The sequence below is a fragment of the Carassius gibelio genome, chromosome A20 (assembly GCF_023724105.1).
Source record: "Carassius gibelio isolate Cgi1373 ecotype wild population from Czech Republic chromosome A20, carGib1.2-hapl.c, whole genome shotgun sequence".
NCBI lineage: Eukaryota > Metazoa > Chordata > Actinopteri > Cypriniformes > Cyprinidae > Carassius > Carassius gibelio.
Genome location: NC_068390.1, coordinates 493,456 through 509,090, shown reverse-complemented (window position 1 = coordinate 509,090; position 15,635 = coordinate 493,456). Strand labels below are relative to the sequence as shown.

General features: G+C 36.4%; 1 protein-coding gene across 1 annotated transcript; it reads right to left on the bottom strand.

The window, feature by feature from the left end:
* Positions 1-466: 466 nt before the first annotated feature.
* On the bottom strand, positions 467-5,412 carry LOC127938174 (neurexin-3b-beta-like). The gene is made up of 2 exons (XM_052534616.1): positions 4,745-5,412; positions 467-3,342 (listed from the first exon to the last, which is right to left on the bottom strand). Exon 2 carries the CDS (start codon positions 2,867-2,869, stop codon positions 2,396-2,398), a length of 474 nt encoding a protein of 157 aa, XP_052390576.1. The 5' UTR covers positions 2,870-3,342; positions 4,745-5,412; the 3' UTR covers positions 467-2,395.
* Positions 5,413-15,635: the final 10,223 nt, after the last annotated feature.

Sequence of the window (15,635 nt, the reverse complement as noted above, 5' to 3'; positions counted from 1 at the left end):
AACACTGATCAGACATAACTGAGTTCACTTGATGCTTTGGCCATGTATCATTTAATAATGCAGAAAAACTGCCAAATAAATTAGGAGATAATGAAAGGAGGAAAGAATATAATTGCCTAATGCCACGTTTCCATTTGGGAAGTGTTAGATTTCTAAATGACAGTGTGTTATCATTAATCTGTTTTTCAAAGTCAGTTATGCTTAGAATAGTCTTTGAATCTCTATAGAAACACTCATTGTATTGTCGATTATTGGTCTACCCTGTGGTGTGCCATTATCAGTGAGGTCAAAGTTACTTTACCAGTTAAGTTAATGCAGATAGATTTGTGACCCATCACCTTTGTTCTTTTAGTGATCAGAATCAGATTTATAATATTAAATATGTTACTATAACTATTTGCGATGTCATAGTGTCTTGTCTAGTGTAAATGTCAGAAACTTGGGATAAGAAACAAAGTTACACAACTGGAAACAAATGGGAACTTTTTATTGCTGGACATACCTGTAGTTGTCAAGAGTTAAAACAATAACTGATGAACTGGGAAAAAAAAGAACACAAAATCTAAATCACAGCACACAACTCTGAGTGCTGTGATGATGACAAAAATGGAATGAATACACATGAGAAAAAAAGAGGAATTGCAACTACCACCAACACAAATGGTCATAATGCAACAAACCTAAAATAATGCAGGACAACAGCGCAACATATTGAAAATTAGCAGAATGAGAAAGACAAAAAATAAATAACTGTGAATTTCAGAAATGTGGTGGCAGTATGAATCTAATCCATCATCCACATTTATTTTATGAGCTCTTGTAACATTGTTTAAATAGAAATCAAGAACCAGATATTGTGGAGGTTGATTTCTACCAGTTTACATCTTATGATTTTCAAACATCTGACTCAATAACGCCATCGAGACAGATTAACATACAATACTCTTCCATAACACTTTATGCAAGTACAGTGGGGCTCAAACATCTGGGACCACAGAGATACAAATTTTCATTTATTTTTGTCATAAAATATTATTATAATAAATAAGCAATTTAAATGAAATGTTAGAATTCATTTTCATATTTATAAAAAAAATTCATAGTAGATTTTCGTCTGAGATTGATGCCAAAAGTTTGAGCAAAAACCAGCTGTTGTTATCCAGCATAATTTGTGTACATCAGTGGAAGCAAGGAAATTTTACCCCTTCATAATTGAAGTTAGACAAATTATCTTACCTGATTAGCAACATAGAAATTAGTGCAGTACCCTAAATATTTATTTTTGATAGTTCATAATATTACTTTATTTGAAACCCTCTGTTAATTCCTTTGCTTATATTAGGTTTTGAATCTCAGATTTTCAGTGTCGGCTCTTCACTGGATGAGCTACATTAAACTAGATTTTTGTTAAATTTGTACAGAAAAAGTATGAAAATGTCAAAATGTTATGAACAATAGTGAGCTACAAAGTACTGTATCTATGATGTAATAAAATATGTAAACATTTATTGTTTGACACAGGTTACTGTGACAACATGAAATATTCACTTGTTCGCAGTGAATTTGTCTTCCTCAAATCATTTCATATTTCAGTCAATGGATTTTTTCGTTAACACTTGATCCATATGTGAATTGTGTGCAAATGTGAGTAAATTTAACTGAATTTAATGTTGAATGTCTCATTTTCCATTTGTAAAAGATGGATGCTTTTCAGCTGAATCTGGCTATGACAGAGCTCAATCAGAATATGAATGTTAAAGCAACTAAGTCCTTGACGAACACTGTAAATAAATAAATAAATAAATAATAATAATAATAATAATAATAATAATAATAATAATAATAATTAACAAAAATAAAATAACAATAAAAAATGACAAACTATTCGTTTAATGGAACACTTCTTCTCCAGCATGGTTTAGAAAAGTACTGTTTTATGGCAAATTTTCCCACTTTGCATCTCCAAAATTTTTCATTTGCAAAGATATCTGTATTTCATCACACACATTACATGCATGTCCAAAATCATGACCATTACCCATGATCATTATTGATTTGTACAGGGTTACAATGGACAAGGGTTGCTTTGTGTGTGTCTTTTTTTACACCAAGGATTTTGTAACTCAGAAAGTCACTTGAGGGATAAAAATGCTGCAATGAGATATTTTACACGGGCATTGTCCCCCAACCAGACAGAAAGTAAAGTATCAAGGTCCCCAGAGTCCTATTTTTTCCTTCTCCCTATGCTTACCAAATGCTTAAGTGTGCTTCAAATCACATAACTTGGAAATAGGTTCAATGTGTTTGAGCTTTTAAAGGATGTGTAAAATCCCTGTTTCATGTTCAAGATTTCTCAGATGTTGTTCTGTGTATATTTGTCATTCAGATTTTCATTTTACACATAGTATTCCTTGTCCTTGTCTTTGGGTCTCTTGTTGCTGGGACCCTTAGTGTTGGGCTGTTTGTCTTTGATTACTGTGCCATTATTCTGTGCAGAATTGCTGATGTAGTTCCGTGTTTCATCTACCTGATAGGAGCCCTCATCCCTGTTCCTGTATTTGTACATGGCATAGAGGAGAATGAGGATGCACAGGGCGGCAGCAGAGATGATACCCACCACCATACCCATAGTGCTGCTGGACTCACGTATTACCTCCGAGGCACCAGGAGGCACTCTCCTGATACCTGGCACGGTGGGCAGGGCACTGGGGATGGTGCGCAACATGGGCTGGGTGATGTACGGCCCCTTTGGTTTGGTGCCGTCTATGTCAAAAGACGTGGGGAGTGGTAGTAGCACTATGTCCGGTTGGGGTTTGATTTCACGGTTGTTCATTTTCCCAGCTGGGATTTTAGGTGCACGCTCAGGCATGACAGGTGATGCAGCTGAGCTCCTGAAGTCAGGCTGAGGAGGGATGGCCGTAGTCCTTCCTGCCTCAGAGGCCTTGCTAGGTTTAAAGTCCTTTACTTCCCACTTGGGCGCAAGAGCTTTGTAGCCACCTTCGTAGGTCGACGTAGTCAAGATCTTATCTGTTACCAGGGAGAAGGTGGTGTAAAAATCTTCATCATCAGTAGGGGGTAGGCTAGAGTCGAAGGCCTCCCCAGAGCCAAAACCCGATATCACCAAACCATCACCATCATCATCATCATCACAATCATCGCTGCCTTGGTCTGACAAGCAAGGTACACCCGCCTTGGTGGCAATTGTCAGGGATTCTTTGGTGGACTCAATAATGGTGAGGACGGGGTGAAGGGTCAGGGGAATGGGGATGAAAGGGGCTCGAGTGGAAATAGGGGGGATGTCTATGGGATCCTCAACAAGAACAGGGATAACTAACTCCCCTCCTGGCAAGCAGAAGAAAAAGAAAGGAAATTAGTGTCCGTTCAAGTCTGGCTGCTTGCAAACAAGCATGGAAAAAAATAAAGCAAAGCAAGAACATTTGAAAAGAGATATGAAAACAAACAAACAAAAAACACTTGTCTAAACCAATGGCCAAAACAAACCAACTAAGAACTAAAAGATATAACAGAAATGTAAAAATGCGTGGTAAATTTATCAAAAGGCTTAAAGGGACATGCAGGGTCTTGAGCTTTCTTTTTGGCATACTCTATTTAATTGACCTCTAAACAGAACACCTGTTACCCACAATTATTGCACCCCTAAAACTTAAAGTGACTGAAATGAGTGAACCTTGAACATCTTTGTTTTGCTAAGTGTACGGACGAAAGTGCAAAGCTGAGCCGAACCGTTTTGAGCAACTGCTCACATTGTGAATTCATTTAGGAAATTTATGTCTAAGCATGCTGTTGGATCAATGAACATAAGACCAATGAAGAGCGTAATGTATGGAACACTCCCACAAATATATATATATATATATATATATATATATATATATATATATATATATATATATATATATATATATATATATATATAGTATTGAAATTTCTAATTTTCTGAACAGCTTATTAAGACTTTAGAAAAAAATTACTTTATTTTTTGTTTCTTTCAAGTCTGTCACACTTGAGATAAGAGGCAATGGCCTTTTGAAAGTTCTTATGAAATTGCCACACTAGCACAATTTACATGACAGTTCAACAACACCTGAATGTTTGTCTATGTGAACACTAGTACCATATGTTATATGATTCGCATCACTCAGTTTGACAGAGATCATTTAATTTTTGAGAAAATAAACACATTAGGTTTCACGTGAAAAAAGATTGAACTTTAGTTCAAATTTAAACCAATTTATGGCAAAATATTGCATTTAGCTTGATTTACTGAATAAGGCCCAGTGTTCTTATGATTGATTACACAGAAACATGTTCTGGCTGTTTTTCATGAAGTTATTATTATTATTATTATTATTATTATTATTAATAATAATTTTTATTATTTATTTATTTTTTAAACAAGTCATTTATTCAGATGGTGGTTGAATCTGCTCAACTTACACCAAGGTGGCTTTGCAGTTTACAAACAGAGGGCACTACAAGGCAACACAGGTTTTAAACAACGAACCAAAAGAAATAAAAGAAGAGGAAAGAAAAATAAAAGCAATGCAAACAACAATTAATGGTTAGAGCAAAACATTAGAAATATTCACAAACCAAATGCACGGAGAGTCAAAAAGAGAGTAGTAAAATACATAAAAAGAAAATTAGTCTAAATAAATAAATAAATAAGCCCATAAAACAATTAATCAAAAGGTGGAAGCATACCATCAGTTTTGTGACTTACATCAACAAATTGCCCGCATGATTTTGGCAGGAAGAAAAAAAAATTACAAAAAATTAAGAAAGTTGTGTAAGAATGCTTGGGGATAAGTATGGTAAATATGTAATGATTTAATTAGGCAATCAGTTTATCCTTTGATTTTATATTTTTCTTCTTAGACAAGATGATACAGGAGGCAACGACACATACATTCACACCATGACATGAAAAATAACTTCACCATTCTTATTTTGATAAATAAATCATTTTATCTACAAAAGAAAACTGAACATTTTCTTTTTTAAGATAAGTTTGCTTTGAAGTATCTACAGCTAAATATTTTCTTTGTTTTATTTAAAAAATGAATTCTTAAATGACTGAATATGGTACATACTGTACCATTGCTAAGAGGAGAAGGGGAGTTGCAAAAGACATAGAAAGAGAGAAAGAGAGAGGCCTATGAACAGACTAGGTAGAAAATGACATAGATGGAAGGGAATGTGTAAGTCAGTTGCCATGTCCATGTAAAGGCGGTACGAAGCGGTCGGGTGGCAATAGAGCTTTGGGCTGTAAGGAAGTGATGGGGATATACAAACAATCAGCATATACATGCCCATCTACCAGATCATATAGCACTCTCAAGACTATAAGTACAGACCCTAAGATGCAACTTCTGTCCCATGCAGTCTCCGTTTTGGAATTCAAATTTATACAATTTAGAAGTCAGATTTGAGAAATGTTGACCAATATTTAATTGATTTTGAACATTTGAAGTAGACAATGGTACTTATTATTATTATTATTATTATTGTTTTGTCTTGAAAAAATGTGTGTATATATGTGACTGTATTTACAGGTATATAGTTCTAAAATGTCTCTGAATATAAACTTAATATTGGCCAAGCTAAACAAAAAAAAAAAAAAAAAAAAAAACTGACTCAAAGTGTTTAATTAATTATTATTAAAATTATTATTTTATATAATGAAGCACAACATGTTCCAAATGCCTCTAGCCAGTATACTGATCCATTAAAACTATATGGAAAATACAGCATTTTGGATAGAAATCTCTTTTGAATAAATTTATGCAAAACACTATCTATCTATATATATACACACACACATACATATATATATATATATATATATATATATATATATATATATATATATATATATATATATATATAAACTCACCTAAAGGATTATTAGGAACACCATACAAATACTGTGTATGACCCCCTTTCGCCTTCAGAACTGCCTTAATTCTATGTGGCATTGATTCAACAAGGTGCTGAAAGCATTCTTTGGAAATGTTGGTCCATATTGATAGGATAGATAGATTTGTGGGATCCACATCCAGGGCATGGAGCTCCCGTTCCCCCACATCCCAAAGATGCTCTATTGGGTTGAGATCTGGTGACTGTGGGGGCCATTTTAGTACAGTGAACTCATTGTAATGTTCAAGAAGCCAATTTGAAATGATTCGAGCTTTGTGACATGGTGCATTACCCTGCTGGATGGGTACATGGTGGTCATAAAGGGATGGACATGGTCAGAAACAATGCTCAGGTAGGCCGTGGCATTTTAACGATGCCCAATTGGCACTAAGGGGCCTAAAGTGTGCCAAGAAAACATCCCCCACACCATTACACCACCAGCAGCCTGCACAGTGGTAACAGTGCATCATGGATCCATGTTCTCATTCTGTTTACGCAAAATTCTGACTCTACCATCTGAATGTCTCAACAGAAATCGAGACTCATCAGACCAGGCAACATTTTTGCAGCCTTCAACAGTCCAATTTTGGTGAGCTCAAATTGTAGCCTCTTTTTTTTTGCTATTTGTAGTGGAGATGAGAGGTACCCGGTAGGGTCTTCTGCTGTTGTAGTTCATCCGCCTCAAGGTTGTGCGTGCTGTGGCTTCACAAATGCTTTGCAGCATACCTTTAGTGGTTATTTCAGTCAAAGTTGCCCTTCTATCAGCTTTAAACAGTCTGCCCATTCTCCTCTGACCTCTAGCATCAACAAGGCATTTTAGCCGGCAGGACTGCCCTTTTCACACCATTCTTTGTAAACCCTAGAAATGGTTGTGAGTGAAAATTCCAGTTACTGAGCAGATTGTGAAATACTTAGACTGGCCCATCTGGCACCAGCAACCATGCCGCGCTCAAAATTGCTTAAATCACCTTTCTTTCCCATTCTGACATTCAGTTTGGAGTTCAGGAGTCTTGACCAGGACCACACCCCTAAATGCATTGAAGCAACTGCGATGTGATTGGTTGGTTAGATAATTGCATTAATGAGAAATTGAACAGCTGTTCCTAATAATCATTTAGGTGAGTGTATATCTATCTATCTATATATCTATCTATCTATCTATATATATATAAAGCACATAGTGAAGTCAAACGGAGAAGGGACACTGTACCATCACCACCTTCTCAACTAATGGTACCATTATTAGTTTTCTGTTGTAAATCTCTTGTTAGTAGCTTGACAGGCAGGTGTGTATTTCAGGAAAAAGAGGGAAAATCAATTATTTTATATTTTCACTGCAAGGCCAAATGAGTTTTTTTTTTTTAACAAGTTGCATTTAGGGAAAGTAGAATCACAGTAATGTGAGCTGGGAACAAAAGGGCTAAAAACAGGGTTACAGAATATTGAGAAACTTTTGGGCAAATGGCTTTGGGATACTGTATATGCCTGTACCAACTTTAATCATACATGTATGATACATTTGTCAACAAAATCTAAATCGCAATAGAAAGATAAAGACCTACTGATCTTATTTGAGCATAATGTTAATTCTGAATGAATCAAGTCAATTTAGAACAGATTTTTGGCAGAAATCATTGTATAACCAACAGCCGTTCGCTCAATATTAATGAAAATAAAGATTGGGAATTACACAAATGCCATCACAGTAAGACAGAAAATATTTTTCTAAAATGTATCTGAAAAAAAAAAAAAAAAAACTGCAAAACTGCAAAAATGGACAATATTTAATAAACCTAAGAAACCCTAGCATAAATTAGATTACCAACTGAAACAAGTATAGCAACTGGCAAAAAGCTTTCCTAATTACATTTTTTTTTTTTTTTTTACTGATTCCCTGAACCATCCTGAGCTAAATTACTTTATTGAGTAAGGGATTTTATTGGCTGCTTCAAATGATTTCATCAAGATGAAAGCATCTACTAAAACCACAGACACAAATACAGTGCCACAGTGGACCCCTACATGCCTCAGTAAATACTTTAATCTTACATTAGCACTTCAATAAGCAATGATAATTTTCACAGTTTTAATTCAACAAAAACATTGTGTGCTTGTCTTAGGGGACAATATTTGTTTTGCAGAGCGTAGATAGGAGAAAATGTTCTTTGCGCTAAGCTCCATTGCAAAGCAAATGCTTCTACATTGCATTAAGCCTCCAGCTCAGATGCAGAGTTCTCTGCATTTGCTTACAGGAGTTAATTCTTGTAAACAAATCTAAAGAGCCACCCTACACTGTAAAAAAACAAAAAAACAACAACAACAAAATTGTTTTTATTTTTCAGAGAGAATGTGAAGCAAATTAAATAAACCATAAAAGTTGACATACAGTACTGTTTTCAAAAAGCTTTCCTATGTGACCCAAGGTGATAAATTAATATCCTCGGCCAGTGGCATGTGACTGCTGTCTGCTGCTCAATTTGTTGTATGGCCATTAAGCTAAATTAAGCTAAGTGTGTCAACCTTAAACTGATCTGAGAGCTGCTTCAAAGTGACAGCCAGCCCAATGGGGCCTGACTACCAAAATCTAAATCAGCCTGTGTCAGTGGTTCATTGACCCATTTTCCCCAGGGTCTCATTTTCAGTGTGCACCTCTCCATGCTCTCCTGATTGATGTCTTACATTGAAGACTGTTTTTTCATCTTAATCAACTGAGCCGATGACTGCACGATAAAACCACAGGAATCTTGCAGACACAACATCAGTGTTACTTTAAAAGTCTCTTCCTTGAACTACAATGGTGCCAGCTTTCCCCCCTTTCCAAACATAAAATAATTGGAACTATGTCAGTTGTCTTTGTGCTTTGAGTTTCTTTTTAGTCCTCAGAGATTAATTGTATACAAACTGAAAAATAATAAAAAAAATGTTTATGACTTACAGCTTTGGAAAATTAAAAATTCAGTATTAAAAAAAAAATTATATTCCATTCTGAGTTTGATTAGTTTTGATTAATTTTGAGCATAAATATTGGGTACCTCTTTAGCTAGTTTAGAACATGCAACCAGAATAATGGAGAAGACTACTGCCTTGAAAGTTGTCCAGAAGACAATTATCAACACCTTCCACAAGGATGGTAAGCCACAAAAGGTCATTACTGAAAGGGCTGGCTGTTCACAGAGTGCTGTATCAAAATATATTCATAGAAGGTTGACCAGAAAGAAAAAGTGTGGTGGGAAAGGTGCACAAGCAACTGGGATGACCACAGCCTTGGAAAGATTGTCAGGAAAAGCCGATTCAAGAACTTGGGAGTGCTTCACAAGGAGTCGACTGAAGACAAAGTCAGTGCATCAAGAGTCACCACACGCCGACGTTCAGAAAAAGGGCTACAGCTGTCATATTCATAGAACCAAGCCACTCCTGAACCAGAAAAAAAAATAAAAAATTAAAGCTGCCCGGGCCCTCGCACCCGGGCTCACCGGCAGCAAGTGGCTTTAGTAAAAAGGTGAACGTTGATAAATATGCATTTAAAGTTATAAATATAAGTGGAATATATTAAAGTATATTCCATATATGTGCCAATCTTCCTGTTGCCAGCAGGTGGCATGTGAAGTTTGGGGAAGAACGGACATTTTATGCCTGAGTTACAACAACTTCTCTTGCTTTGGTGAGACTTCAAATTTTGTCATGGCACCATGGACACGCCCTTTAATGAAACCTCAAGATCTTTGCAAATTAACATCGCAAATGGATTTAGATTACACTGACCAAGTTTGGTGTTGATCTGAATAAATATCTAGGAGGAGTTTGTTAAAGTACAACCTCTGAAAATGGAAAAAACAACAACAATTTTGCAGAGAAAATTCTAAATAACTGACTTCCTGTTGGGATTCGGATTTTGTACCAAGAAACTTTTTCATAGGTATTGGTGTGTTACATGTGTGTACCAATATTTGTACATGTACATGAAACATAGATCGAGGCGCACTCTTTTGAAAGTGTATAGGTGGCGCTATTGAGCCATTTTGCCACACCCGATGGAATACTGGCCTCCAGATGTGTTCAGGCCAGGACTCTTATCACACATGTGAAGTTTGGGGAAGATCGGACATTTTAAGCCTGAGTTATAACATATTTTATTCCCATGTCGAGACATCGAACTTCGCCATGGCGCCATTTTACGCCATGGACATGCCTTTTGATGAAAACTCAAGATCTTCACAACTGAACATCACACAGGCCTTTAGATTAGACTGACCACAAAAAAGTCATTGATGTCATAACAATTCTAGGAGTAGTTTGTCGCAGTGTAAAATATGTCACTTCCTGTTGCCAATAGGTGGCGCTATGGCTATGGCTATAACTGAATATGGGCATGTCAATCTGTTCAGGTTCAGAGTCTTATCTAACTTGTGAAGTTTGGGGCAGATTGAACATTGTATGTCTGAGTTATAGCAACTTCATTTTTCATGGCAAATCATCAAAATTCGCCAGGCCGCCACTTCAACGAATCAAGCCCTTCGAGATCTTCACAATTTACCATCGCAAAGGCCTTTAGATTAGACATACCAAATTTGGTGTTGATCTTTATAAATCTCTAGGAGGAGTTCGTTAAAATACAATGCATGGAAATTACAAAAATGACACAAAATTTGCTTATAATATTAAAAATAACCGACTTCCTGTTGGGTTTAGAATTTTGCTCCAAGAGTCTTTTTTGTAGGTCTTGGTGTGTTACATGTGTGTGCCAGTTTTCTTGCATGTACATGAAACATAGCTGGAAGGCTGTTGATTTTTTTTAGTACAGGCGGTGCTGTCAAGCCATTTTGGCACACCCTCTTCTGAATCCTATATTAGACAAAAATTTTCACCAGGTTTGACAGGAGTGCAAAGTTTCATGACTTTCTGAGCATGTTTAAGCCCTCAAAAATGTGATTCATTTGGAGGAAGAAGAAGAAGAAGAAGAAGAAGAAGAAGAAGCGGAATAAAAATAATAATAATAAACAAAGCAGACACAAGAGGGTCCTCGCACCATCTGTGCTCAGGCCCTAAATAAATGTCAGAAGCATTTCACCTGGGGTAAGGAGAAAAAGAACTGGACTGTTGCTCAGAGGTTTAGAGCACTCTTTTCAAATTAAAGTAAATTTTGCATTTCATTTGGAAATCAAGGTCTGGAGTCTAGAGGATGAATGGAGAGGCACAGAATCCAAAGTCCAGTGTGAAGTTTCTGAAGTCAGTGATGATTTTGGGTGCCATGTCATCTGTTGGTCCATTGTGTTTTATCAAGTCCAAAGTCAATGGCATCTACTAGGAGATTTTGGAGCACTTCATGCTTCTATCTGCTGACAAGCTGTATGGAGATTCTGATTTCATTTTGCAGCAGGACTTTAGCACCTGCTCACAGTGAACCAGTTCCAAGTGGTTTGATGACCATAATATTACTGTGCTTGATTGGCTAGCCAACTCAACTGACTTGAACCTTACAGCGAATCTATGGGGTATTGAAGAGGAAGATAATTAACATCTGACCAAACAATACAGAGGAGATGAAGGAGATTTGATTGCTACAATCAAAGCAAAAAAGGTTTTAAAAAATGCCTCACCACTGCCACAGACTGATCGCCTCCATGCCACGCTGCATTGAAGCAGTAATTCGTGCAAAAGGAGCCCCAACATTTCTGTTTTGTAAATCTTTTTTTTTTTTTTAGATACTGAATTTTTTATTTAGGAATCCTTTCATTTTCACATTTTTTGAGATGCACACTTTTCACACAAATTAAAGGGGGGGTGAAATGCTCGTTTTCACTCAATATCCTGTTAATCTTGAGTACCTATAGAGTAGTACTGCATCCTTCATAACTCCAAAAAGTCTTTAGTTTTATTATATTTATAAGAGAAAGATAGTCTGTACCAATTTTTCCCAGAAAAACACGAGCGCCTGGAGGCGTGACGTGTGGGCGGAGCTAAAGAATCACGAGCGCGAGTAGGCTTTTGCGTTGAGAGCGTTTGGAAGCTGTGACATTACCGTGAGGAAAAAAAAACATCCAAAACAAACCATGGCTAACAGTCAGATTCAGCGAATATTTATGATCCAGAATCAGATCCAGAGGCTGAAATTTAACAAGAGCAGCATCAGCAACGACGTCTTTATGTGGTATGTATTGAAACTGTATATATTTGCTTAGTGGTTTTGGAAAATGAATAAAGTTCCACTTTATGTTGTCTTTTTTTTTTTTTTTAAGCTGTACATGTGGAAAGTGCAGTTTGATGACAACATCGCATGTTGTTTACTTAATGTGCTTACGCGCCGATTGCTAAGTTAACAACACAGAGATATTTGAAGCAGTTTTACTCACCGCCTGCGGTTCCAACACACGATCGTGACTCTTTTTCGTTGGGACTGCATTATCCTTAAGAAATAAACGATATGCAAATCCGGCGTCAAACTGGGCCTTGTTTGTAAAACAAGCATCTTCGAAATGCAGGGAACAAACAAAAACACTTGCACAACTCCATTGATGCTCTGTAAAAATAAACTCCATACACTGGTCCCTTAATGCTGTTTTTTTTTTTGGTAATCTGTGCAGGGTTGTCTTGCCCTGGCAACCAAAAACACACCTCTTTTGTGACAATTCGCTCTCACTCTGATCAGTGAATGTCTCTGCTCTGCTATACGGGAGCGCGCGCTCTTCCGGGAGAAGTGCCCTTAGGACCCATATAAGGAAATTCCACTCCAACTAACGTCACACAGACCCATACTCGAAAAAAACTGTCCGAAACTTGACAAACCGGAAGAGGTATTTTTGGAACAGAAATACTCCTTCAAACGTACAACTTAATTTTTGAATGTTTGCACATGTTTAGCATGGCAATCCAACTCTTTAACAGTGTAAAAAACTCAGTATGCATGAAATAGCATTTCACCCCCCCTTTAACCCTTTAACTGCCCCACCAAGAAAAAAAGCATTTTTTGTTTGCATTTCTTATCTCCTTATGTCATTAGATACCACACTCAATGTATTTTTTTTCCAACACGTCCCATAATTTTTAAAACATTAGCTTAGCTTTTCTACGTTTACCATAAAGTGACAAATCAACCATTTGGTTGAGCACGTTTTTGAAAAATTATTGAAAACATACAAAAGTTTTTTCATGGCACCAAGTAAAATAATTTTGTAAAGTTAGGGCTCTTACAGTGTAATATGTCAAAAAAATATGCTTACCTTGCAAAATTTCACCAAAAACAGTTTACATGGCAGGAGTGATTTCTTTCTCTCTGACATCCATCAAAGAAGAAGTGTTGTGACAAATGCTGTTGATTTTTTTTGGCTTAACATACCTCTACCAGATGGTAGAGATGGCTCAATCAGCTTGAATTAAGTTAGGTACTCCTCTCAATAAAATATAGTGACTCAAAATGTGCTCAACCATTTGGTCGAGCGGCAGTTAAAGGGTTAAATAATTATTACAGGGACATATTATAGATTCATAAAGCACAATACTATGTTATGACCTAAAAAAAAAAAAAACACTTTTCCCATTCTGCATGATTTTTAAAATAATACATTTTAATATTTGCATCACATAACCAACTTTATTCATATGTCTTTTCTGTTGTAGTACACTTTTTCGGTAGCTATCCTGGTTCAGCATTGTACTTGGAAAAAGCAACCAAATATTATTTTGCAGAAATGTCGTCACAGGTTGTTTTTTTTTCAGTGACCCTGGGTTAGTTTCTAAACACTGTGTTCGCTTAAACGTCCTGACGAACTGTTTGATTTGCAAAAGTGATCATTTATAAGACAAGCACACATTGTTTATTTCATGTCATGTAAAACCTGGATAGTATCTCCACACTAGAATCACTGCACGATTTTAGGGTTTCCCATCTTCAAAATTCCAGTGTAATCCCTGTTCTTGGTATAAATGTTAGCCTTTCTGTGGAATTCCCATTATCCAAATGTGTTTCACAGAACAGAGAGCAAAAATACAAGAAACAACAACATCAGCAAGACATCAGAGACAAAGACATCAGCACATAGATGGGTAATATGCACAACAGCACACATGGTCGGCCTGTTAGTAAGCTCATGGATGGAGAAGCACACAAGATGGAGCCAATAACATCCATGCAAGAGTAATGATGGAGATCTCCCACTGGGGATCAGTTAGTTTGCAATCAACGCATACGTCAAATGCGACTGATCCGTAGCAACAAATAGAAAAACAGATATACTTTGTGGCAGTTAAAGTCTTTTTATGCCATCTGCATTCAAACAGACATGTCTATGCAGAAAGGCACAGAAATAAAGATGAGAACAGGGATGGAGGGGTGGGGGTTGGTCATTCTTTCACACACAACTTTCCTGAGAGATAATGGGGTTGCCTGCACTAGGCAAAAATAATAAATAAAACATGATGGCAAGAAAATATTTTGTTGCCTTTTATTTCCAGTTGTATGGAATGTGAGGATGTTTAATTTGAGCCTAATAGTGCAAAACATAAAAAAAATGAGAACGTTTTTTTTTTTCAACCACCAAAATTCCATGTGGCACAAGATGAGGCGAAACAAGAGGATCAACTTTAATCCTGGAAAATGGAAGGATGTGGACATCAAAGAAAACGGCACCCAAGAGGGTAAAAAAAGAAAAATTATTGGAAATAAACCCAAATCCCATGAATGGAATATAAAAGAGTGGATACAGTAGGAAGATGTTTTTTTCCACATGAAAAGGCTCAACCAAAACAGAACAGAACAGATAGTATCATGCAAACTATCCAATAAATCTGAAGTGAAGATCAGACTGATGATTTAAATCTTATGAGTATGGTGGTTTGTGTCTAAGTGTACTCGTACCGGATGTCAGAGGAGAAAAAATTAAAGGTAACAATGCAACTGTCCCTTGGCATATTTCCTGTTACCACTGAATTTGAGAGGACTTGGGGATTAAATTAGATTTACCACAGTTAGGGAGAATTTATCCAAAGCACAACAATTACAGCAAAGTTCTATAAAAATGATGTTTTATCTTAATCATACTAATTAATACATCATAGTCATAAAGTGCAAAAAAAACTAAACAAAAACAAATTATAACCTTGAGGAAACAGAGGCTATGTGTGGAGAAAGGTGAGCACAAAAATAATAAGATATCTGTTCTCTATTAGATGTTTTAACGTAAGGCAAGCCTTCAATGTGAAGAAACAAAGGAACAAACAGAAGGGAGGAGTTGCTTCTGTTGCTGTTAGTCTGCTACACATCAGAAATCTCTATGCTCAAAGCATTATTCTCATTTGATTTGTAAACAACTCAAAATGTATCATATGTCAAAGACGCACACACATGCACACTGCAAGAAATCCATCGTGAACAGGATTGATACATTTTGAAGCATCAGAGTGAACTACATGGAGTTTGATACTAATTTTGGACTTTTGTCATAAAGTTTGTCTCTCTGTTGATTGCTGAGAGGACAAAATTAGTATAAACACACAACCATGTTAGTGATGTTCAGCCCTATGATCAAGTGTAACTCTGAAACAGCCCAAAGCTTCCTGACTCATTTCACAATATCATTTGCACGAGAAGTGGTTGAAAGAAATCAGCCCACAGACTTCAATACAACAGAAGTCAATAGAAATGAATTTGGACACATAAATCACATTTCAAAATCTATCAATGTCACTACACAACAGATAGC